The following is a 27,486-nucleotide window of genomic DNA, read 5'->3' on the forward strand; positions in this document are numbered from 1 at the left end:
GTCACTGGCAGGGAGTCTGCAGGGGTGCCACTGCTTTGATCCCAGTCTCAGGCGGTGACAGCACAGCCAGGCCCTCGGGCACCCTGTGGCTGGCTGGTGGCCCTGCCTGGCCTGCTGGCCCTGGGGGATGTCCATCACACCAAAAGGAGCAGCACATGGGCCGGGCACCCTGCGGGCAGGCTGCTGGCAGCTAGTGCTGCTCGGGAGGGAACCCCACCGCTTGCCAAAGGCTTGCTTTTTCAGAATCCCTTGCCGAAATTTCGCTGAGTGTTTGGAAAGTATTTGCTCCAGACCCAGGGTATGCAGCCGGCTCCTCGCTGCACGCCCTGGGAACCAAGCTACGCGACTTTCTTAATCCCTGGCCTCCCCTGGGTTCAAATGCTCCAGCCCCTGGACCCTTGCTGCTCTCACACCGCTCACAACCCGCGAGTTCATTAATGTTAATTAATGACTGCTGTGCTTCATATTAAAATCACCAGCTCTGAGCTCTGAGACACAAAGAACTTTCCATAAATCAACTGTTTCAAAGCAATGTCTCGACAGGCGCACTCGCTCTTGGCTCCAGTTGCAGGATAATTGTGCATATTACCCCTCGGGGAAGAAGGGCATTTACCTTGGGGGATGACTGTACCCCTGGAGAGCTACCTGTCAGTTCCTAATGGGTTACAACATTTGGCCTCTCAACAAATTATACAAAATTACACCCTGGTTAGCAAAGAGAAGTGATCCAGAAACCCATAGCGAGACACATAAGAAATGTCTGACAGGCAAGAGAGACCACACCGTGGGTGCACATACCAAAAGCCTTACCAGCTCTAGAAGGTTAATCAGTATTGCTCATTCCATATAGTCTTGGATTATCCTACTAAGTATATTTTACACTCAATATATTATTTTACTGCTCTGCCTCCAAGGGAATGTTAGCTTTTAAAAAAATAAAGGAAATATTTCAAATAGAATAAACAGCTCTTCCCAGATTTTGACATTTATTTACACTGAAAACTAAAATGCAATTGCAAATCCAATGCCTGATCTTTGCCGTTCTTCCTCAGGCAAAATTCCTCCCTGAGGCAGCAGGAGTTTTATCTCAGTCACAGACTCTTGGATTGAAACTTTACCTGAAAAAAGTTTGTTTCTCTGTTCCTCCAGGACTTCTGTGCCCATTCACACACATTACCCATGGGCCAGGATTCCCAACTGCTTAACACCCATCTCAAGGTCTCCTTGTGGCCAACCCAGCCATGCTGTGGACCCCAAGGGCAGGAGCATTGGGGTGGTTTTGGGATGGGAGGGGGCAGTGGCTCCCCCCAGTGAGCTGGGCACATCTGGGGCTGTGGTGAGAGCAATGAACTCAGAGCTGGTTTCTCCTACCCGTCACTTAGGTCCCTCCACATCTCACCTCGCTGTATTAATCACTAAGGGTTTATAAATGGCACTCACTGGAGGCAGGTGGGATGTTAAGGACCCACAGCGCATCCCCTCCCCAGAGACCTTCTACAGCTGCTCCCCACCGAGTTAAACAAACATGGGACCACCAGTCTTTCACAGCCAACTGTGCAACTCACTCAGATCAGTGGCACTTCCACGTGTGTTCCAGGGGATAGTTTGGGCTTGAAGGTTTACTTTATCTCATGGAAGCTTAAAACATTTTATCTGAACATAGGGACAAACAAACTCCTTAACAGATGGGAATAGTTCCTCAGATATTAAGTAATTAAGCACACTCAGCACATGTTGGCTCCTAAAGAAAATTGTTTTGAAGAGATAAGGCACTCTATAAATTGAGGTTTGTGGTCAACCAAAAATCTGCCATTTCATCTTTTGCTCACAAGGCTAATCTCATGAATTGGTACATGAAAAATGAAGATACAAGGAGCATTACATGATTTACAAAATTATCAGATTGAGGGGCTTTTTAAGCTTCCATGCTTGTGTTCTTTCATTTTTCTGTGGTTGGCTAAGATTCAACAGGAAAGTAAATCTACTGCTTTTTGATCTGAAATTGCCTTTCTGTGCTTGCCTTGCTTCTAATTCCAGTAAGGCACATCAGCAGAAAAATGAAGCAGCTTTTGTCTACCATGGCTTTTCCAAGGAAGCCAAGCCTCGGGTTTCCTCACATTTATGAACACATCATTGCCAACCCTTTGTTGTGTCCAAGACAGCCTGGATTCTCTGGTGACCACCTTCAGCCAGACCAAACGTGCTGAGGCAGTAAGACAAGAATTGCAAAGCAGTGAGCAGGCACAGCTTACCATGGCTCCTTCGCTCTTACTCTGGGCAACTTCCCGCTGCAGCCGAGCCACAGACAGCTTCTCCCTGAGGAAAGAAAAGCCTGTGAATAGCAGTTCATTCCCCACTGGCTTCCCCATCGGGGCAGCATTCCTGCACATGGCTGGGGTAACCCCCGGCAGCTCCCCGTGCTCCCCCGCAGTATTCCGTGGCTGTGTTTCTGTTTCATTTTGTGGCAGTTTGACAGAGCTGTCAATAAATCAGCTGAATCCAAACATCATTTGCTTCATTCAAACAACAAAGCAGCTCATCATGCCGGTGATATGGAAACAGACTGCAAATCAGATTGTGTTATTTATTTTCCTATAGACCTGCACATCAGCTTTACTCTGCACCACATTAACACATGCCAGAAGGCTGTTACATCATCAATAAATATATGCATAAAATTGAAATTAAAACCATCTATTCTATATATAAACACACTGTGATGCATTTTTCAACTATTGAATTATTAGATTTTTTTTTTTTTAATTAGCCTTTTTTCATATAAAACCCTTACACAAATGTTTGGCTCGACTCAACTAATAATTAATTTGTTTAATTAAGGATTTGGCAACCACAACACATTTTCAAGTACACTGAAAATCTGTAAGAAAGGAATGAAAAGTACTAATTAGCATACACAGAAAAGGAAAGATAATTTCCAATTGTATGGCCTGGGGAAAGTCCATCCCCCAAAAACCTGCAAAGGTGCCAAGCCAGGGCAGAAGTAGGACCCAGGCTCTGAAAATGTTCCTATCATCGACTGGGTCACTCCAGCATGGAAAACTAACTGCTCTGTGGTATTTTAGTCACAAGCTTGCAGGAAAAATAAAGCAGCCTTTAAACTATTTCTCAGGAACCATTGCTGCTGAGGAAAATCTGGATGTGCCTGCCCAATTCCTGTGGAATGACAGAGCTCCTGTCACTCAGCCACAGCTCAGGGTACGCCTGGGTCACTCACCAGTCCCTCCGCTCCATTTCAGCAGAAGATGTGGTATTTAAGCTGAGTCTCTGTCACCTGTCCCCACGTGCTCGCCCCACCTCTCAGCATTCCCCATGCAGCCAACAACTGTGGGTATCAGATTAGCAAACAGGGATGAGACTAAAACCACTGAATATCAGCAAAAGTTGAAGATGATACAGCCACAGCCCTGCAGAAATTGTGTTTGTGTTCTCCAGCATGATATCAAGACCTTCTCTGGCACATATGAAAAATTATGGAAAATTGAGAATTGGTATTAGCCCAGTATTGAGGGCCTTAACACAGGTGTCCTAAATGCATCTTCTAAAAGACACATACCTTCCTTGCTCAGATACTATCACAGGCAAATTATAAAACTGGTTAATCCTATTTTAAGGATTTAGTTCATCTGCTGGAAATAGCCCCTCGCATTTTTGCACTGCTTCAGTGCCCTAATATGTTCTAGTGGAAAAAGCAAGTATTCCCTTTGAGGAGGTTTTGACCTTTTAATTGCAAAACAAATGCCTAAAGATATTTTATGAGAAAATATGTGGGGGGTGGGGGCAGAATAAACAAACAAACACCCCACAAACCACTCCTCCATACACTTCCTGCCAGTGGTCTGGAGAGATTTATTTAGCAATGCCTCCTACATCAGGAATACTCCTACTTCCCTCTCTCCATGTTAACTCCAACATGGAATCAGTTACACATTTCTGGAATTTTATTAGAATAAATTTCACTCAAGTCCCATTCACAAAGAAAGCTCCTCCAACAATGCCAGGTGTTCCCTGTCTGGGTGAGGATCCTGGCTGACGTTCCAAAAGGGTTTTCCTAACAATTTTCCCAGTGAGGGACAGCAAAGACCGGCATTCTCAAACTTTGTTTATAGCAGTGCTGCTGTCAGGAACAGAACCACTTTTCAATAGCAGAAAATGAAAAAGAAACCTGACTATCATGTAGGAGCGGGAAAAAAAGTGCCATTGTGGCTACAGAAGAACAATCTGTTCCAAGAGTGTCTACAAATAGTCATCTTTGAGGCAAACAAACTTGTGCTCCTGCTTCCTCCCTCCCACCTGCATCCCCCAGGTGAAGGAGCTGTGGACTCACAGCCAGGCCATGCTGATGGTTACTTTCCTCTGGGCAGGACGTGTGGCAGAAGCTCAGCGTGCCTGTGGACCACAGACACCCCTGGGACTGTTCCAGGGAGCTCTGTCAGGGATGCATTGGCCCACTGCCCGCGGTGAGCCATTTCCCACCAGCGCTACACAAACACACCCGTGCGAAGGGCAAGGAACGTGCTCAGACTCCCTGTACAAGCCAACAGCATTTAAAACTGATTTGCAGTGTTGGAAGCTTTCATATGAGATACATGACAGGAGAGAAACAAGGACCTTCATGTCTAAGGGTGACCAAAGAAACCCTCTGGCTATTAGCCACCCTCTCAGTCAGTTCTGATTAAGGCAGCACCTTCAGTGACTACTCTCAGCCCCCATTTTTAGAATGGTGTTACAACTGAATAAACATTTTACTACGATTGAGCTGCAAAAATAATAAGCTTTTAGCTGCTTTAGCCTTTCAGATGTTCCAAATATAAAGAACATTTGACATGCAGCGTCAAAGTTAATCTCATTTTTTAATCTTTGCTTTTAAATATGAGAAAACAGTAGCATCACTTTGTTGCTCTATGTTTTTATTTATTTTTAATCAAGCATGCTTCATCCCTATAGCATGATTAATTAACAAAGTTAATTAGCAACTACAGCCAACCTGCAAGGAAACAAAATCTTCTCTGGGGATTTAAAAAATTAAAACACGTTCATTGAGAAGGTCTCATGTTCTCTTTTGAAAAACCTCCAAATGATAAAAGGTTTGCAAAGATTCTCTTTGGAAGCACAGTTTATGCTCTCAGGTTTGAATATCTGTATTGTAAGTCGCAAAATTCACAGCCAAGGACTTTGTAAAGAAATAACTAAAGAAGCCAAACAAGGATTCAATTATACCCTTTCCAGATGGAACCAAGCACACAAGTAGTCAGTGTGTGGATGGAAGAAAGATACATTTCAAATCTCAGTATCACTCGTAGATACTGCTGTAGCTTGTTCTAAAAAACAACAGTTTGAGGAAAGCCCATTCAGTCCAAGAAAAACATAAATGTGCTAAATAATTTTGCATATTCAGAGCTCTCTTCAGACTAAAATTTCTCCTCCGTTCTCCTTTCCCATCAGGTTCGACTCATTCAACTGCCAGACAAGAGAAACCCTGCATCAGGTGACAGTAACAGCTCAGGGCTCCCCCAGAGAACTGCACTGCTAGAGCTTCTCCCCATCCACGAGGACAGAGGCAGGGAAGCCAATTCAGCCACAAGCCCTTACCTATTCCCTAGTTCTGAACAAATGCTGATGCTCTTCCTGATGTGGTAACACATCTCAGAGCAAGTGCCACAGTAAAAGCTACACTGGGTACATGAAAGGCTCCATTTTTCTCAGTTGTTCTTTTTGTATAGCTGCTTCACATTGATACAACAAACCCAAAGACTCTAGCAGTGTACTTCAGCTTCCCAAACTTTGATCTTCATTTTTATTTGGACAACTCAGATTCAGAAACTGTCAGATATAGGGCATCTCCACCTAACAAAGAAAGATATTACTTAAATAAGCTTCTGTATCAAGTTAAATTGTGCTGACACATATCCATTTTCCGAGACCTGATCCATACAGAATCTGTGGTATTTTCAGTGGTAAATAGTATTTTACCTTTTTAATGATGAAAAGTAATTTTATCTTTAATGAAGAACACAGTCAAGACTCAACAAGAATGGGAAATATCTTAAAAACATTACCTGAAACTCAAGTAAATGCTTCAGCAAACCTTAAGCCCCATGATCCCCTGGAAGGAGAAGGGCTCTGTCCACCCTGACACGGTCCTTTCCTGTCCTGCTCAGCCCCACAGCCTGCCAGCATGCACTGACAGCTCTAACACTTTCAACATAAGTCAACATGGACAGAGATTTCAAACTCTTCCCATTTTCTAACTATTGCTTCTCTACACAACAAAATTCAATAGGTATGAAGCTCCCAAGTTACTCATTCGTTTCTCTACCCACCTTTTTTTATTCATGAACAGGAGCATGCTTTCTTCATGTTTCATCCTGTCTTGGAATTTGTCACTCTGAAGCAATTTCATTTAGAAGTGATCAGCCCTGCACCACATAGTGAAGCCTCCCTTTCCTTGTCATTTTATAACTTTCACTGTTTGAAAAGTCATAAAATCAGCACTGACAAAGTCAGGCTTTGAAGGAACAATGAATATTTGTTTTATTGTTGGTGGCTGTGGCCAAGCTAGGTGGCCAAGCTATATTCCAGTCCTTCCATGCCTTCGGGAGGTTATTTTGGAGCAGAAAAATCCCAAACAAGTTTCCACTCTACACTACTGCTGTGAGATTCAGAAGGTGAATAAATAGTTTGTTCTCGTGGAGAAAAAGCAAACAGAAGACTGACAGAGACTCAGAACCCAAATTTGCAAGGCCTCTCAAACCTCCTTTTGCCTTGAAACCATTCCTTGTCTACTACCTACCAAAATTACTTCTCCTTAACTTTTTTTCCCCTATATCATTACTTGTAGCCACAGCTTTGTTTTTCCAATGAACCAGAAAAAACCACAACTAAACCCCACCAAACATGGATTAAACACAGCACGGTGCTAACAACTGACCCAGGGGCAGGGTGCTAGTTTGTGCCTGGATTCCCTCATCTCTTGGCTTTCCAGGGAGGTTCCCATATGAGTGTTGACCAGGCTTGACCCCATCGAGCGGATGAGATGTGACAGGGGAAGAGCCGAGGGTGGAATGGCAGCAGTGAACTCACGCGCCTCTTTCAGCTCCTCGCTCGGCGAGGCTCCTTCCCCCGACGGTCACGTACGGAGCTCGCTGCTCCATAAATGTCAGAGCATTGTGGAGCTGGGCTTTCAGAGCCTCAGTGCCCCAGCCAGGCCTGGCAATAAAGGAGTCATCCCAAACAAAAAAATATTCATTGCAAATTTAAAGCTGAGAGAAGCACGGGCTTTATTTAAGCACTTTTACAATAATTGCAAGGACTGGAGTTACAATAACGGAAGCACTAATGCTGTCAGGCAGAAGCAGGAAAGATAGGATGAGCCACCAGCGAGGAGCAGCTCCTATTCACTGTTAAATTATTGGTAATAAAAGATAAGCCTACAGAAAATATCATTTACATTAAACTTCTCCTCTGTAAGACATGATTCTGCCAAATCCAGACAAGTGAAACAGGTAGTAACTTACTTAAACTGTATTTTCTTTGGCTGACACTAACAGCAAGGAAAAAGAAAATTATAACTATAATCTAAAATAAAGATCAGCAATCCTCATGGGCTCCTCACCAATTTCCAGTGGATTTTCATGTACATTAATCTGAAGAAGTTCAAAGACAACCATCTAGTTACTTTCCAGAAGCGTCCAAATAAGACACCAAATACAAAAGAAATTGAAATGAAAGAAAAAAAAAAGAAATACAAAATGTCATGGAAGAAATCACAGGAGCAGACAGGTGAGAAAGGAGGAGAGAAAGAGAGGAATATCATGAGGGCAGAGCCTTTGCTATAAAAGCAAAAACATTATTTTTGGACAAAATGTGGGACAGTTAAGGTAAAGAAATTAGGAAGTTTATCAGGAGTCCATGGCAGATTATCCCCAAATTGTTTCCATGACCAATTACTCTCCCAGCATGGGCACAGCAGCCGAGGTTGGCCTGACACCTGAGCAGGGTAATTCCCCTCCTCTGAGCACCAATGCATTTCCAACAGAAGCATCCTCTCCCACACTGGCAATCTGTATTATTTCATTGATATTTATTGTTGTCAGCACTGAAATTATGAGTGCAAGGCTGCACACTTTAATAATTCATTGCTATTTCAGACATTTTAAATACATCAACTTATATAAAAAATTATTTATTTATCTATTAATGTTGGAGTGTCTTCTCCATTATTAGCACTGACTCCACAGTACTGCCCACCTTTTAAATTTTGTATCTATTTAGGAAAAAAAAAACCTCATCGTTAAGGAGGTCTAGACCCAAAGTATAAAATGTTGGGTTTTTTTCTTTTGAATATTGGAATGGTTTTTAACTTTGCTGATGCAGAAAAACCATCAAGGGAAGAGCAAAAGCCTTATAAATAAGTATAAATAACTTCCATTAGTAACTGCAAAATAATTAGAATGACAAGAAATAGAGCCACCAAGAAAGACATGGGGGTGGTATCAACCATCACAATAAATGCAATTTCTTGACTAAGAAAAAAATTAGAAGAAAAAGTGATTTTTTTGCCCATTACGCACATATTCAGTTGGAGGATAAAAGATTAATGTCTGTGTGATACAATGCCAAATCATTGAGATAATTATGAATTATACTAAGCAATCATTTTACAAATCTCCTGGAACATCTCACTTTATGACCATTATTCATGAGATTATGCATTCAACTGCAATCTTTTTTCAGATGTATTCCTCTGAAGCCTTTCTTTTGGTCTGATGACCAAAGAAGATGAAAATGAGTTTTCAAGAAAAGCAAAAATGGAGGGAAAACCCCACACTTTTCTAACCATCTCTAAAGTCTGCAGAGAGTAGTGAGAGATACTTAACAGACTTCTTTTAATAAACAACCCAAACATAGAACAGTAAATTGCAGCAGGCAAGGGAGTTACTGGCTGTAAACTTGAATGCAACCTTCTCAAGTATGAAACATCAAAACCTAAGTGCCAAGAAACACCAAGTAAACAGCACCAGAACACTGAACTCTGAAATACATGTAAAGTACAAGTTTTCACATTATAAATTAAATAGTCCATGCATTATGTAAATGTTGCATTTATCAGAAAACAAAGTTGTATCAGGGCTGAATTCTGCATGGATTTGCTCCCTGTTTAAACCTTTTTATACAATATATTCCAGTGAAAATACTAAAATTCACTGCTAAAAATAAAAACACTGGATCCATCACACAAAATTTGTTATTATTAAAAGAGGCACATTAACTATAAACCTTATTATTTCTGTTCTGAAATCCACACCTTAAAGTATAGAGCAAAAGCAATTTGTCAAATTCACACTGCTGTAGTTTGGAATTTTTTGACATAAGTGACTGATTTATCAATTTTGATGTTGCATTAACAGTAATGTTTATATTTAATGCTGTATTATTTCTGCCAATAAGTTGCAATCCAAGAAGCATACATTGGGAACTTGTACAATTAGGCAAGCTGCCAAGTTCTCAAAAGAATTATCATCACTGAAAACTTCAGTGTTATAAAAGGATAAAAAGAAGGAAAGGAGTAATAAAAGTCAATATGGAAATTTAATTCAGCAAAAGAAAACTTTACATCACAATATAGGCAGGTGTTACACAGAGATGCCCATTCTTTACTAATATAATTACTGCTTGCTCTTTCTGTCAGGTGCTACTTTTAAAAAGTGTTATATACAATTAAGGCATGTTTAATCAGAGCCCTTAAATGGTACCAAATTTCTCCCTGAAACTGTCCCTCTGGTATGACTTTAATAAGAAGGATAATTCACTTTATCCTCCCTCAGCAGTATAGGGTCCAGGAGCTCCACTTCTTTAAGTGGGATGGTAAGACCAAACAGGTTGCTCAAATCTCCCCAGTTTAGCTTGATATTGCAGTTGAGCTCAGAGTGGGTTAAGAAAGAGGCACAGGGTCATTGCTACATGAAAGTGTGGCCCATGGAGAGAGACAGCAGTGTAAGTCACCACCTTTTAATCCCTCTTACTCCCAACACACACAAACTGCCACTATTCATTTCACACACTCACAAGATGCTTTTTTTTGTCCTAATCCCTGAAAACACCTGCTCTCTTTGCTGGAAGTACCAAAGCTGGTGACACTGGGCTGTTCAGTAGAGCTGACATGGGCCTGGGGTCACATCAGCCACCAACACAGGGAAGGTGCTGCTGAAGCAGATCTTGTTTCTTAATGAGCCAGATTTTTATTTCTGTGACATGGTGACGCTGAAAGCGAAAGCAGAGATGTGAATGGAGAAGCTCTGCCTATAGAGCTATCAAAAGATAATTTTTTTTCAATGCACATTCAAGAAAGAAGAGACAGAGCAAAAACCAGATAGGAACCACTCTGTGTGAAGGCACCACTCCCATCTCTCCTGCCCTGAGCACATGGTTCAGCACTTCTGCTCTACCCCAGATTTCAAGGCAGCCTACAGCTGCAGGTCATGCACAGAATTCCTGCCACAGCAAGCAAAGCTGTTCCTCCTCAGTGCCACTGCTCTTAGCAGGGTCTCCCAGATAGTGAGTGTGTAAATTCTCATCTCTCTGTTTGCTGTTCAGTTTTAATCTGGGTCAAGCCATTCTCTGGACTAGTTCAAGTCCCAGTTCTTGTGTTTCTGGTTGGGTTATGAATAATTTGCAGTATCAGATCCTTACAGCATACAGATTTATACCATTTTTATTGTATTGTTTACTTGTGTTAGTTTTGAGGTTCTTTTCTTTAGTAAATATTTGGAATCCAGAAGATATCTCATTTCTGCTATATGATGAATTCTCTGGTTTGTGACCCAAACCCCTTCAGCCATTTCTAGCAGAAGTGAATTATTGTTTTCACTGAGCCTGGATGCAAGACGACCTTGGAAAATGAAAAACAAAGGAAGAAGCAAGCAAACAAGGTTTTCTTTTTGTGAAGGACTTGGAAGTTGAGCTAACAAATTCCCCCAATCACTTTTCCTCATATATATTTTTCCTCTGGAGATTTGTCACATGGAGATGATGTGCTGTGGAAATTCTTTTGAAAGGAGATGCATTTCCCTAAGGGGTTTTTAATGAGAATTTATTGCTCATGAAAGATTCAGGATTGGCAGCACTTCAGTCTTCAGTTAATGATCTTTTGTTTATTAACATAAAATGCATCACACTTAACAGGAGTGTAACTTTCCCAACCAATGCATCAAAGCACGAAAGAATTCTCACTCCTTCCGTCTTATCCCCTGAGGCTGTCTGAGAGGGTGTGAGCTGAAATTTATATAGTTGTCCTCTATGAAAATGAAGTCAGAACTCTTGTTTCACATAAAGCTGAAAATCATGGAAACATTTTTTCATAACCAAAGTTCCCCAGACATAAACTAACAGCAAGAAATGTCAGTACACTATTATGACTTCCCACAACACCTATTCCTTCCATACAAACTTTTTTACCAGAACCAGAAGGTATTTGCTTGGTCCTAATCCTAATTACTTTTATATTCTGTGGATAACATTCATGCAAAGTACTGATTCCACATCCTTCTAGTAAATTACTATCTTCAGAAAATCAACAAATTTGCAAAAAGTGATGAAGACTATAGGCAACTGGGTCTGTAAAACAGAGATCTCAAAAACACCTAAGCCACCTCTTGTATATTTGAGGAAATCAAAAGGCAGAAATACATTTCTTCACCAAAAAAATCCAAAACCAAACAAAACAAAATAAACACCCCCCAGAAAAAAAATAAAAGAAAAAGGATGAAGCCCACTGCTGAAGAAAAATGGGTATAAGACACAAACCCCAAATTCATTGTTTCGGATACTAAGCTCAACCAAACTTGTAGATCCTACTGCTTTCTTTATAACTACTTTTCCTTTTGCTCTGCCCAAGATACACCCAGTTCTCATTTGTTTGTGAGAATGTTCAGAAATATTTTCCTCCCTGCTCTCTACAAAGCCTTTCACTTTTGCTCTTGCAGTTCAAAGAAGATACCTGATTTTGCTTCATTACTGGTTGTCCTCTTACCTCTGTTTTCCAATCCTTTGTTCCCAGATCATCACAACAATTCCCAGTATTCTTTGTAATCTCTTTTTAAAGGAAGGTGTGATGTGTTTCTATCCATCCAGAAAGCCCACAGCATGAGGACTTAGGGTTTTCTTAACAGGCTGCACTTGCTATGTCCTTTTTTCTCTCTGAGCTATATTTATTGCAAACTCTATAACCTTCCGGATGTCACTCATGTCCTGTTCTAACTGAGCACTGAAATGCCTTGTAAAAACCATGTGGATAAGAAACAAGAGCAAAGTGATTTTTATGCTTTGCTCACTTTGCTCACAACCCCCTCTCTTGACGTGTTTCTTTTTTTTTTTTTTTTTGCATTTACACAATTGTTCAATTCTTAGATATTCTGGTACAAATCACTAACAAATCTGCAATGACCTTCCACCCACAGAGAAAATACAAAAAAGGATCAAACCTGGTCAGAAATAGTCCTTTACTGAATAAATTGTTTTCTTTTTATTTTTTCTTGTAATCTCATTTTGCACCCTCAAGAACACTGTTCTGGAAGACCCAGAAATACCACTCAGTCAGAGGAACAGGTTTCTGCTGGGAACTGTCCATTTTAAGGCCAAAGGACCCAGAACTCAGATCAGGCCCCTGGAGTAGTGTTTTCTGTTGTAACCCATCCCTGATCTTCTCTGTCAACCCACCTGAGATACAAGAGAATTTCTTCTCACATCAGTTTACAGAAAATCAAATAATCTGGACAGGGAGATTACACTTTTGGGTACAGCACTTTTGATACAGCCCCTGCAGGTGCCTTCTAATAGGATTCTCAGCAAGAGACAGATGAAATAAATGAAAGAATTATTTTCTGAGAGCATTTCTTAAATGTCTACATCAAACATATTAAAGATTTACCAACAGACAATAATTTCCACTTTGTTTTCTGTTTCAGGAAAGTGATTCTGTTTACTGAATGAAAAGACTTCAAAAGAGAAATTAATTCAGACTTTCATATAAATTTCTGTAGACTTGGGTAAGCTACAGTTTTGTGAAGAGAAAAACAGGTGACAGCTAATAAAAAGGATTTTTTTTTTTAATTTAAACTGATGCTGTAACACAAACCTCCTTGGAAAAAGTTATAAACTGGTTGACTTCCTGCAATCCTCTCCCAGACTAAGGAGCGTGTTTCACTGTGCCTTAAACAAAATAATGTTTTCTACACCACATCTCACCGTGCCAAAAAGAAAACAAGCAGTATGCTGAAAATCACTTTGAAGTACCCTTCAGTAACCCAATATACAAATTCATATTCATGAGCCTTACAGCAATAAAATCAGTTCCATGCTAATGATATAATTGTTTCTTCTATCATTCTGTCTATAAAAGAAGACTAGATAAAGTCAAAGGCAGTGGCCTCTGGCTGATTATGTGTTTTGACAAATTAGATGATTAACTGAAACCTGAAACCCAAGCTTTGCTGTCTCAGTAGACCTAGAAGGGAGAAGAAAAGCTTTGCTTTTGAAAGGACATGGCTCTACAGGGACCTCAGCCCAGACTGAGAGCGCTCCTCAAAGAGCAGTGTTTGTACTGAGCACACAGCCGTGCACACAGCCTAATTCCAACAGAGAAATTACAGTTGTCACTTTAAATAATGGAAGCAGCATATGGCAATATATGCAAAATGCTTTCCAACATGTTCAAGTGGAGATGGAGAAACTAAGTTATCAATGACAATTTTACCACATAATATACCACTGTAGCATTTAACAACACTGAAAATGAAATCCAGACATATCAGTGGGGCAATGGCAGTATTTCTATATTTATGAAGCTGTTTAAATTCACAAACAGTCAAATCACAGCTAGGAATAAAACAGGGAAGACCGAATAGCAACAGGCATAAGATCCACTTGTGTTGTTCAAGTTGCTTTACTGAGCTTGGTTAGAAAACTCTACATGTGGAACCCTGAACTTGCCCCAGTACATCTCCAGCCCTGCTCTCTGAATATTAAGTGACAAAACATTATCAGGTGAAAACTGTTTGTCCTTCCAGTTAGTAGCTCAACAAAGCTGGGCCAGAACTGTTACTTAGAACTTCTTCAGTTATTTGTGATGTTACTGAAAATGCAAAAAAGCGTGCTCTCATCCCTTTACAAGTAAACACAATCTAAAAAAACAGCTTTCTGTTTAGAACCTGAATCAGGGAAGCAAACAACTTCAAGAAACCTCAGATAAACAAAACCCTCTTGGGGCATTTTAAATCCTTTTCCCCAAAGACAGCAGCCAGCTCTGCTCTGTGAATGAGGCCAGCTTCTCAGAGCCCAAATAACATCAGCTTCAGTGGAAGTTCAACTTCAGCAAACAAAACAAGTAATTTAAAAGATACAGATGAATAAGAATTAAGATGTGTTAGTGTTAAGGCATTTCCAAACATATTAAACTATATTAAGTAATACTAACTGTCTGAAGTATTAAAGTGGAAATGCTTTCAGCAGTTCAACCACTTAGGCAATTCCATATTTTTCCAGTTTCAGCAACAAATAACATGTTTTGAAATCATTTGATGTTTGAATAAAGCTCTTTGCCATTTTCTGCAGCAGATGCATTGGATCTGGGTAATGAGCTGTGCTCTGAAATAACTTATTACAGTCATCACCACAGCCAGCTACATCACCTTTGGCAGAAAACAAAATAAAAATCACACAGTGCTCACATAGCATCACCCCATGTATTACTTCATTTACAGAATCAGGAAAAGCTCCATTTCAAATCAAGGTATTGATTATTTCAGAATTTAATCCCACATTCAAAAGCTGTAAAAAAAAAAAAGAAAATAAATCCAATAAAGGGCATTTTCCAATTAAGTAAGTGACCCTAATCTTGATTTTAAGTTACTTTGCTATTAGAGATCATAAAGGAAAGCCACACTTTAAGTATCCAGTTTATTAGAGTAGGAATTAAAACAGATATATATAAAATATGTAATTAATTTTGTAGGTACATATCCCAAATCATGACCATACCTTTAGTACATAAGATCAAAACATCTGACAGAAAATTCATACATCAGTACCTTGTGGTTTTTCTGCTTAAACCTAAGCTTTACCTTAATTTCCTTACATTATTTTAATAATAAAAGGTTCGGAATGAGGCTGCAACAAGCACCTACTTTAACATCCACCCCAATACCCAGCAATTTTCTTAGAGAAGACCAACAGCAGCAAACTCCTCCATTCCCTGGGTTAATTAGCAAAATTGTAACTGTGGCTCTTCACAGTGATTTACAAGAGTGCAAAAAGAGCTGAGAGTACTTGTCTGTACAGAATATTTGTTACTAATGGCCTAAGTTGTTATACAGGTGGTCAGAGCTGCTCTGAACTCAGGGGATCAATATTTAAGAGATGTTTGGGTTCACTTTCCTTCCCAAAAGTCCTCAAAGCAAAATAGAATTGCTTCTCCTTTTTCACCAGGCTGCAAGAACCAGCAGATTTTGCTAAGCTAAGACACTTCCATGTTGACATATTTTCCTTAACAAGATATTGTCTTAATTAGTTTCATCTGCCATTTGGAGGTTACCTGGAAGACAAGTTAAGGATTTTTTTAGTCAAGCAGAAAAAGCCCATATGTTTTTAGGTTGCATATTATTCCCTGTTATAAAACCAGTACCTGCTCATTACTGCACATCCCACAAAAACAGTTTTCAGAGCTGACACTGAAAGCTGCTATCATTTAATTTCACGTGCAAATGAACTGCTAGGACATTTTTTCTGCACAAAATACCCACATATTCATCCCTTCAGCAAATATTTTTGGTGAGAAGGCATGACCCAGACACAGAGGTGTTGCTTTACCCTGCTGCTAGCTCTGGCCACAAAATAAAGCCAGCACCAGCCGCGCTCCCCTGGCCTCTGTCTGCCAAGTTCTTGGCATCAACACAACGTCCCAGTGTGTTAGATGGTAATAAAGCCACATGCTAAATTCAGAATTATTTTAATTAGCATACTGCTGCTTTTTTTCCCAGTCTCAGATAAAGATAAGGAAAGGATAGAAAAGGATAAACTCTCAAGGTACATGAGGTCTATCAACAGGTACTTTCCCCCAGCACTCTCTTGTGAAACCATTATGAAAAACTGTACCTACATGTAGACAGTGATTCTGTATGCACCATAAAAACTATGGCTTTGTTTAAAATCCTGAGCTTCCAATTTCTCAGAGTTGCAAGTGACAGATAGAGAAAATTATTTATTTTTTAGATAGGTAGGGAATAATTTTTCTTTTCCCTATACACAGATCATGGCCTACACCGTTTCCCAAAGACATATTTTCTTTAAAAGCAGTCATATTTTTGGAGCATTACCTGCAACAATACCAATCAGCTCTTCTCATGATGTTTCTCAGTGCACACAAGTACTGATAGTCAAAAGTATTAATGAAGAAAAGTATTTAAAACCACTAGAACACGATGCCCATCATACCAAGCAGTAATTTAACACTTTAAACAGGCAGCCAGATGGCTGGTTTCAGTCAGCCTGTATCCACTGACATGTATTTAATCAGCTGAGTTACCCCAGACAAACAACCAGCCCGGATTTCTAAGAGCAGGACAATGATGGAGCGGGATAACTGGAGCTGGAGATCAGCAGGGTTTAGAAATTACTTCATGCTGGGCCTTGCCAGCCCCTGGCTCAGAGGCTCAGCCCCACTGCCTGGACCAGCAGGACAACTGAGGCACCTGCTGGAAGCCCCAGTGGCTGAGCAGGACCTGTGGGACATTCCTCCAGGGCCGGCCACAATCCCCAGATGGGCTTTTAATTCCAGTGGCGCTGCTCCAGGGCCTGCTGCCAGCCTGCCAGCCCAGAGCCCGAGCAGCAGCAGCCTCGGACACACAGCCCCTCTGCTGGGCCCAGCTGGCCAGCCAGAAACCACACACACACAGATTTACTGCAAAGGGAGGACAATAAAACCCTCTGCCTGCCACAAAGCAAAATTCCCTCTGACTCTTCATCTATTGATGTTCTCTTCAGCAGAGACCTCCAGCCACTGTAACATTCTGGCTGGAAATTTTCATTTAGGTTATAAATCTGCTCCTTCCTCAATGGTCAGAGGATTTTCCCAGGAATTCCCTGGCCAACCACCAAACAGTCCCACTAAAGGCCAGAGCCATGCTTTAACCTATTTAACTGTGCCCTCAGTGCCCATCCCATCTATATCTGTATTAATTCCCTCCACATCCTCTCCTTCTGTATTTCCACAAACTTCTCTGCTTTTCACTTGGATTTTAACACTGCTGAAGTCAATGACCTCTCACCAGTTTTAATACATGTGTTTTGGTGCTGGTTCTCCCAAGCAAACTGATCCTGAATTCAATGATTATGGATAGATCTATTCAGGAACATCTGTGTACTGTCCCTGGCCATCAGAGAAGAGGACAAACCTGGGGGGAGCCAACACTGCAATCTTTGAAGAGGTTAAAGCAGCAGGATCAGACTGCAGAGAGCTGACAGAGCCCCTCCAACTATTTTACACAAAATGAAAAATATGTCATGAATTTTCACAAATTTCTCAAATATTACAACCTGAGTACTCAAATACTTATTTTTACCTCAGCACTCTACAGAAAATGTGCAGTTTGAGCCAATAATAGAACCATGTTAAGGACTCCAGAAACAGCCTCAACTTTGAAACCACACGCCTTAAGCCTCACTGCAGAAATAAATGAAGTCATTACCCATGCCAGCCACAAGAAACAATCTCATACTCAATGCTCACTGTTAAACAACATAGTATTACAACATATTATAACATGCTCTCATATTTACTGCCCTTTTGATGCTCTTCTATGCACAGAAATCCATAACATTGCCTTTATTTTAAACTAGGCAAAATTTGAGAGCTTTCCTGAGAGGCAAAGATTTTGTTTCTCATTTCATTTTTAAAAGGAATTAAAAATCTAGATCACAACATCCAACAACAAACAACAGTGGAAGTCAGTGTCAGGATTGCTTATTCTCAGAAATAAAGTTGAGCAGTCTCAGGACCTTGTCATTTGAGCATAGATTGCATTCTGGCATATCAGATGCTGCAGTAATGGGATTTTGTAAATCTGAAATGCATTCATATTGTGTACATAAAGAAGTCTCTTGATGTTTTACTTAGTTCAATGCTCTTTTTCATCATATGTACCAACCCATGCCCCCCAGCGTTCAACAGCTAATAACCAATATATCTGATGAAAATTAATTGTCTTGACAGCTTGCATAAAAACTATAAAGGTGCAAAGGAAAAATGCTGTGGCAGCATTTTCTTTCTCTGTAGGACAGTAGCTATGGAAACTATCTTCAGAGGCCAACTGGCCGCCATCCCAGTGCAGCACAAAAAAAATCAAAATGCTACTTTTAGAGGGTTAGTCAGTGGCACCAGTCGTAATTATCAACAACTACAATGTTGATGCACATTAGCCACAGCAAAATATTGGTAGATGTTGTTGTGAGCAAAGCTGATATGGCATTAAACACTATTACAGGCCTGGATAATACAGAGCCTTATAAACTGCCCTCATACTGATAATTATTATGATAACCTGTCAAAAATAGCATAAAAATATGTAAAAATAGACAGGTATCTAAAATACCTATGTGAAATCATACAATCTCCTAACAGAAAATATTTTATTACTTATTATGACAGAAATAAGCAGGTAAATACTTGCAGATGAAGAGGAAATCTCTAATTTTATTTAACTGTCACATTTCACTAACTGAAACTTATCCTTTCTGAAGGGTTTTATCCCATATAGCTAGCCTGAACAAAAGCTGTGATTTCTAATACAGTCTGACAAAATCATCATTTTTTATGAATGCTGAGAGATTATGAAGGATTTTTTCCCTGAAAAGGAAAGACACAAAGGAGCCAGAGGTTCATTATTGCAAATGCATGTGGCAACTTTCACTGCCAGCCACAGAAGAGCTCCTGTGGAAATGTAGTCACAGGTCATGGATGAGACTCAAACCTTTGAAGAAATATGCCTTCCACCCAGAACAGTATTCAAAAAGTAGGAGGATTTCAGTCAATAAGAAACTTATAAGGAAGAAAGCTGGAGTATATATACACCTCGAGTATATACACGATTCCACCATTGCAGAGGTTGGTATTTCACTCAACCACACAATTTTGTGACTTTTTGGTACTCTCTAGTGGATAATTTCTCTCACTGTGGATACCCTTCTTCAGTTTCTCTGGAAAACTCCTTCTCTGATGCCAGCAACTCTTATTTAAATGGCTTATGGAGACTACCCAGGAAGGGCAGGGTTATACAGAGCAGGTTTATGTCCAGTCAAGACCCAAATTCTCCCCAGTGCCACATTGTACTGGCTGGGTCTGCAGGAGGCTGTGGAAATGGTACTTCTTAAAGGATCTGATTTGAAACCTTGCAGCCTTGACATGCACTACAAAACCAAACATGAGCATGTCTGAGGCACTGGGCTGTCAGCCTGTTAACCTGGTAACCTCTGAGCACCCACAAATCAATGATGGCCTTCTTCAAAAAGTCTGTACCTATGGGAAGAAAATAACCAAAAACTAAGGCATGTGCTTAAAATACAGGCTATTTAGACAACTTTAAGATTTAATTTAGCTCACAGATTGCAATCACCATTATTCACATATGTCTGTATTGCTGCAGTTTGCACTGAGAAGCTGTGATCCATCTCCTCAGCTCACGGAGCTCTGCCTGTAAGGGCTGGGACCCAAGCAGGCGGGCTGGATTCACAGCAGGCTGTGCTGCTCTAGCCCCATTTTGTCTGCTGAAGATCCTCTAACCCAACTACTCTGGCCAGCTCACTCCAAATTGAAGTGAAGCAGGGGATTTTCAGGCTTTTAAACCAATATGAATTACTATAAATAGCAAGTAGGTCAAGACCATGTTTTCTCTTGCTTTTTCTCCTGCTCACAACAAATGATCCAATTCTGACCCCTGCAGGTCCCTAATGAGGGTGGTATAGCTGCCCCTTTGGGGTTGTGGGTGAGGTGGGACAGCTCCCCAGGGAAAACCCAAACATTATTTTCCAGTCAGCATGGTCTTGTAACCTTTGTCACAACCTTCAACAATCCTGCAAGTTCTATATGATTGTCCAAAGATGAAAGTCCTTTTCTCTTATAGAGGAAAGAAGATGTTTAAGCTGTATTTATTGAAGATCTAACAACAATGCCTGTTCCTTATTTTTAATAAATTAGCAGTGTTGAGCAGCTTTCTCTATAAAGCAGCAGATGCAGTCTCTCAGAAATATGTATTTACTTACACTACCTATTAGACAATCAAAGAAATTAATTAAGACCTTCAATGCAGCCTTAATCCAAACTATTTCACTGGTTGACTGAGTGCCTCACCATTTGGAAAAGGACCTTTCACACATCCTATCCAGACCTCACTGATGGGATTATTTGTAATAGCACTATAGAGGAAAAACCACAACCCAACAAAAAGGGGCAAATTTTCTGCAAGCAGAGGGAAATTCACTACTGCTTCAAATGGGAAAAGAACTCCAGACATAGGGCTGTGATTTCATCCTGTCATGTAGCTCTGCATCTGTCAGATTGATGGGGGTAACTGGAAGGAGGAGGATCATGCCATGCCCAAATCTCCCCAGTGCCATCAATAAATCTGTGCCTGGCTGGAACTGTGGGTTATATTTTAAATCTAACAATAGCTCTCATTAACTCACCTGTTACCTTTACAAAGTTATATCAGCAGAAAATATCAGCAGCAAAACAGATCAGAACTATTTATTACATGCCTCACATTGAGGTTTGACCCAGCTACTACTAAACAAACCAAGTTCAGCTAACTTGCATCTGACTCAAAATTTCTCACCAGAAAAGAGGAGATTAACAGAACTGAAAGGACAGACAATAGGGTTTGTGTGCCAAAAGCCTGACTTCTTTTCCTGTGTTAATCTCATCAGAGACACCCATGACTGAAAGCCTTGTCTTGCCTACCGTCCTTAAGACTATCACAGCTACATGCTGCTGAGTGAAGATGTTAAGGAGATTAATCCAGACTCTAATAATATTTATCTAAGTGTTGCTAAAAATATCTCTCTTAAAAAAGCGTTTACATGACAAGGGAGAGATAAACTCACATTTTGATACATCCCAAACTATCCAACCTTCGCCCTTGCACAAAAGAAAATGCATAATAAATAATAAAGCACATTTTCATTACTCTAGGAAGTAAATCCACCAGGGCCTACTGCCACCATTTGCTTTTATGGTGCACACTACACCAATAAGTTAAGAGCATTGGCTTTTAACAAAAATATATTTAAGTAGTTATGAAAAAATTGATTCTTTCTTTGACACAAGTAGTTGTACTCTAGAAAACAAGTTCCAGTGAAATAAAAGATTTCTAACATCTCTGAACTCCACACTTACTCTCCTGCAGTATTACAGCTTGGTTTCACCCCTTACTGTAACTCATACTCTTGCAGATCTTAATATCTTTCTCCACACCTTCTTTCACACTTTGCAACACCTGTATCACGAATCTCAAGACTGAACAGGCTGTTCCACTGCATGTTTCTTTTATTCCTTTAATTCTGACACTTTCTTAACTCAGCTTTTCAAACTTAATATAATACCCCTTTGCAGTTTTTTCTGCCTTTGATTAATTCCTGCAAATCTGCAGTTCTCTTCCTGAATACAACTTCACTGTTTTCTTCCAAGAGGAAGCAAATCAACATTCAAGAAGGTAATTTCCTTCCTCCTCACCTGCCAAGATCATGTTGATGTCTCAGTCCCTCCTCTCACCTGCTCACCTTACTCATCCTTAGAGTTCTGCTGTCCCTGATTCCAGTTCCTTGCCATACAGATCTACTGCACTCTTTCCTGGCTTAAAAACAACAGCCATCCTTGCTTTTATTTCATTCTCTGAACACTGAACAACTCCACTGCCACTCATCCTCATCCCTCTTCCATGTCTTTCCTATCAAAATACCAGAAGTGGTGTTTGACCTTCTGTGAAGCTGCAATCTCAGGAACCAACTTCCAACTCCTCATCAGGGAGCCATGAAGCTGCTCCTCCTCCTCTCAAATCGGGAGCTGCTTTACATGGAGTCCAGAGGAGGAAACCTTGGGATGTGTTGGGACTTGCTGGGTTTCAGATATAGTTTGGAGAGAGGCAGCCCAAGGTTACCAGGAGACATCAGCATTTGGAGGCTCCTGGTACTCACCAGTCACATTTGGACCTGTAAGACACAGTACCAGCCACAGAGGCTCAGCAGTTTTGAAGCAGCTCTTCAGCTATCCAACCTAGTGAGGATGTCAGGCTTTGAGAACAAATAGAACCCCTGACACCAAAACAAATCTATCCTCACTCTCTGACTAACAGTTCCTCCTTTGCCTTTGTACCCTGCAGTCTAACTCTCTCATCATTTGCTGAGCCATCTTTCACACATACAATGTGAAGTTTGGGAGACAGACATTCTTTGTGATCATATTTTAATTTGATGACAATATTAATTGATTATTTTTTTAAATTTTCTCAGTGAAAAATTGATACGTGTTGGCGTTTAAGGTCTTGGGCCCGCCATTCATGAGAGTGTGTCTTGATTTCCCTTGATTTCCCCCTGCAGCTGTGCTCCAGGACAACACCCTGAGCACCCCAGATACAACACAGATGCAAGGTCCCCAGCAGCTGACTCCTTGCTGCATGGCCAGGACAAGCAGCTGGTGCAGCCTCTTGGGCCAGCTGGGAGATGAAGTGGAGGTGTGGTCCTGCACCCACCAGGGACCACAGCAAATGATCAAGTTTTTTCTCATTTGTGCCATGTCTGTTGATAATACCAATGCTCTTGTCAGGGCTCTACAGTGCCAAAGCAAATGTTAATAAAGTTATTTAACAAGAGTGAGCATTAAATAAATAAATAAATAAATCCAGCATAGCCACATACTAAAATATTGTAACTATTCATTTTCTTTAGGTAACATTGAAAATGGTGACTGGATAACTTACTCATCTCCAGGATACAAGCCCTAGCTGTAAAGCCAATGTTACTTGAGAGAGAATCCTGCAGGAAAATTTAGAGCAAATTGCTCCTATGTTATGAACTACAAACACCCATCTAGAGCTCAGATACCAGAGGCATTCCCAGAAGTCCTCTCTACTACCACACAAGCTATTTACATGAAAAAATATTTTTATATGCTTGAATGTTGGCACATCAGATTCCCATTAAAACCACCAGGAATGATTGCAATTCAATCTCATGCTCAGTAGCCACCAGGAATCACTTTACTGCAGAAGCCAAGAAGGCCAAGACACAGCACACTGTGCAGCTCCACTGGTGGCTCTGGTCTTCTCCCAAACTCAACAGAAAGATGCATTTATTGCAGTGGGTTTGGCCTACATTCCCCTCTGACCACATGCCACACAGGTGTGCTCTTAGTCAGGACACTGCTGCCCTTCAGGGTGCACTAAGTCACTGAGGTGATCATTTTACAAATGCCAGCTGGCTCCTGTGCCTGAGACTAGGAACACCCACTGGAATGCAGATGTACACAGATGGCATGGAGGAGAGGTACACAGGCAGTCAATTCAAAGAAGGGGAGAGAAAGGGAAAGAAATGGAGGAAAAGTTCTGTAAAGATCAATGTCTGTTGCCACAGAAATGACTATTTATGACAATGAAACCTGAAAGTATAATTTGAAGCGCTTAAAGCGTATAGCTCATCTTCAGAATAAAAAAAGCACTCAGAATAAGGATGTGGTATACTCAGGGACAAATTACTTTATCATCATCAGCTATACAATGGGATAAGGATTTTAGCTTCCTGTAGTGGCTTAGACCAAGAGCATGGGTAAAACCTTGGCACAGAGAAGAACAGAAAGGATTCAAGTGGACATAATGAGAGAGCAGCTGCATTGTCTATTTAGAACAACACAGGCCATCAGGAGCCAAGAGCCTTTTTAGAGGGGTTTATACACAAAGCAAGGGAAGTTATTAGAAGGTGGAAAAAAGATGTACATGGATAGCAACTGGTATATGTTTGGCTCAGACACTTGGAACCATATGGGTTTAAGAGAAATCCTATAAAGTGACAGGGCAAAGAAGAACACTTCTTTTTGTTCTTTCACAGCACACAACAGTGTTGAGAACTTTGTTTCTGTAATATATCAAACTTTTTTTTCCCACATATTGGTTTTTCCTTCATGATCTTACTTTCATTCTGATTATTCTGAGGAATAATTTATGTTTCAGATGCCAACTCAGTGCACACACCACAGTAAGATGCAGAAGTACTTGATTCTCTTTTATGAGCCATTAGTTTCTGTACTTTAAAGATTCTCCCTGAAAAAAACAAACAAACAAACAAAAACCCAAAAAAATCAAATGTTCCTATTTTCATTTCAAATGATAAGTATAGAAGAAAAATAAATTTTCAAAGAAACAGACAACTTGAGGGTTTATGACATGTCTTGCTGCATAACTTTCTCTTGAGGTTTAAATCATTTGAATATATCAAAACTATGTGTATATTTTTAAAAATTCCATTAACATCAGCTTGAGACTGCATCCATCATCTAATGTCCTAATACTGTCAATTCTTTTGTCATTCCTAGGAGTTTCCATTATATGAGGTCTAAATATCAAATTGTTAGTACCAAGAAATAGAATTTTGCTAATCCCTCCAGACCTTCTTCAGAATGGAAGCATAAACACAAATCCTACCATCAACCTTCTGGTTGATGTCTTTACACAATTATTAAAATTGCCCTTTCATTCTCTCCTTTCTGAGCAGTGGAAATTACTGCTCTGATAGCCTCAACTTCACCATGGTGCAGTTTCAAGTGGCAAAAGAAGGTTTAAGCATCCATGGAAACATCAGCCAAGAGCAGAAACACCATGCCTGTGTCTTAAATACCAGTCCCAGGTCAGTTCTAACACTGGATGGGATTATGTTTTAACTAAATCACCAAACAGCAGCTATTAAATTGCACTCCCTGAGAACTGGAGCAAAAGTGGGTTGTGTTGTTTTGGGGTTTTTTGCACAGCACCCCTTTGCAAGGTACAAATGAGCAGCTACACACACTTAGCTCTGCACACAGAGTAGCCTATCTATTTCAATGTTGTAACCCCAAGGTTAAGCAGGTGTCTAACTGGTGGCAAAAGTAGGGTCTTAAAAGGAAAATTAATTAGTGTAAGAAGTGGATTTATTCACAACACCTGGCTGCTGTTGCTGCTGCTGGGCTTATCTATGTAGGGATTTATCTGGTGGAAACAAGCACTGGTGTAGCAGTAACACTCTGCAACAGTTGTAACCAACCTTCCATGGAACAGAAGGAGAAAAGTTAACCATTAATGATTATTAGAGAAAGGGAAGTTCTTTGCTAAAAAGGGTGACATGAAGTACTACAAAGCATACATTTATACTTCAGCAAGAGAAACTTGTCAATATGCATGTGCTACGTGCAATAAACTGCAAAAATGCAGATGAGAAAAATCTGAAGTGGGAATAAATTTCCTAGGAACACTCTAAAAAAGAGACCAGATTGAAAAAGCCAAAAAAGTACATACAAGAACATATAATATTTCTGAGCTGAAGTATATAGTCTTCTGTCCATGATGTTCAGTGAAAGGGGAAAGTACATGAGAGATGCTGAAATCACTGTGAATGTTTTATATTTTTTGGTTTTCCTTCAGAGCTCTGCACTGAAGGAAATCCATGCAATCCCTGCTCAGCACACCACCGAGGTGGGGGGACACACCATATGGCTCACTTTAACCGTGTAAATTGTGTGCTGTGACACAAATGGGACTGCTCCACTGACACAGTCAATCTCCAGGTCCAAGGATGGGCGGAATGGGGATTACACCACACGCTGCAGCCGCTCTGGGAACGGGCAGGGCTTTGGGCAGGGCTTTGGGCAGGGGCAGCACAGCCTCGTTCCACACACCTGGAATCCACCGGCTCACAACGAGCTCGGTGAGCGCTGGAACCTGCATGATCCAAAATTTTATTGGAGTATTTGTAGCGCAATGGCAACCTAATAATGTACTTTTCCATACTGCTTCCCTGCGCAGCACAGCAAATTTCAGGTTCTAAAAGGAACATGTAAATCCATAGCAGAAGGAACCTGATGACATTTTTATTCTTGCTACTGGCAAGCCCCATGTAATGCCAGTGGCATTAATCCCAATGTCCAGTAGCAAAAGGAACTAAGTCCTTGTAAATTCAACCAAGAGCACTGGTTGCTTTAAGCTGAAAGAGAATTCTGTATTTAACTTATATGATTTGTTTCCTCTCTTAACAAGAAATGGAAAAACATTTGCGGTATTCATGGAAAGAAAAAAAAAAAAAAAAAGTATTTTTGGTTCATCACTAATGACCAGCATAAAAATGCATGGAAAGAAAGTCCTCAGCATTCTGATTACTGCCTAGTTATTCTCCAACCACATTTAAAACTCTAGACTGCCCATTCCAGCATTTCAGTGCAATTTTTATTGACCTACTAACCTATAACTCTGGGAAGCCTGGAGCTAAGAATGCAATAATGGCTAGCAAATACAAGTCTCCAAACAGAGTGTAATAACCTTAAGTAAACTACTGCCAAGCAAAAGTCCTGCAGATCAAACAGTTCCCACGAAGCCTTATGCTATTAACTAGCAAAAGAGTCCCATGATATCTCCATAGTCATGCACAATAACAGAGCACTGCACTTCTGTTTACTTACATAGCTTATCTGCAATCCAGCAATGTATACAGCCAGCCCCTCCGATGTAAATCTCTTCTCTATTTCATACTTCCCTTGTTAAAACTTTGCTAGCTTCCTAATGATAAACAGGGGGTTTATCTAGAATATCTATTTTTAAAGGATGGGCAGTGGACACTTACAAAATCATTTCAATAAGGGACTCTACTGGTGAAAAAGAATTGCTAACATGTAAAATAAAGTTCGTGACAACATGGTATTTATATGGCTCTGCTTTTTTCCTGCTGCAAGGCCCACTCACACTTCTCTGCCACTCCCCGAGTAACCCCACCTTGGGAGATGGACAGTGGATCTCACACCCTACCAGAGCCTAAGAATCAACTGCTAAAAGCCTTATGGCCGGCAGTGGGTCACCCAACACTCTGCATTTACCGCACACCCTACAGCCTTGTGTACTTCAACTCATTTCACAAAGATCTCTTCTCTACCTAATAGACTTCTTCCATGAGGTCAGTCTGCATCCAGCCATCAGTGCAATGTGGAGAGGTCAAGCCTTAAACAATCAGGAATAAAATTAAAACAGAAATAAAACTCATTAGGATGCTCCTTCAAGAGTCACCGAACAGAAGCAAAATCTGCTGCCTCTGAAGCAACAGGGCTCGAATGCGGGGGCTTCTCGCCTGCGGATCAGGGAGGAAAAAGCAGGAAAGAAACGGGTCTCCCTTCTCCCCCTGGCCGAGGAGGGGCTG

The 27,486-nt window shown here is 40.6% G+C and overlaps 1 protein-coding gene across 2 annotated transcripts in view; it reads right to left on the reverse strand.

The window, feature by feature from the left end:
• NCKAP5 (NCK associated protein 5) overlaps positions 1–27,486 on the reverse strand; it is a 347,069-nt gene that overhangs the window by 192,072 nt on the left and 127,511 nt on the right. For both annotated transcript variants that reach the window (XM_033516045.1, XM_033516044.1), the window contains one exon: positions 2,253–2,312. In XM_033516045.1, the coding sequence (XP_033371936.1) occupies positions 2,253–2,312 (60 nt within the window). Of the gene's footprint in view, positions 1–2,252; positions 2,313–27,486 lie in introns of those variants that run through there.

Source organism: Parus major, chromosome 7 (assembly GCF_001522545.3).
Source record: "Parus major isolate Abel chromosome 7, Parus_major1.1, whole genome shotgun sequence".
NCBI lineage: Eukaryota > Metazoa > Chordata > Aves > Passeriformes > Paridae > Parus > Parus major.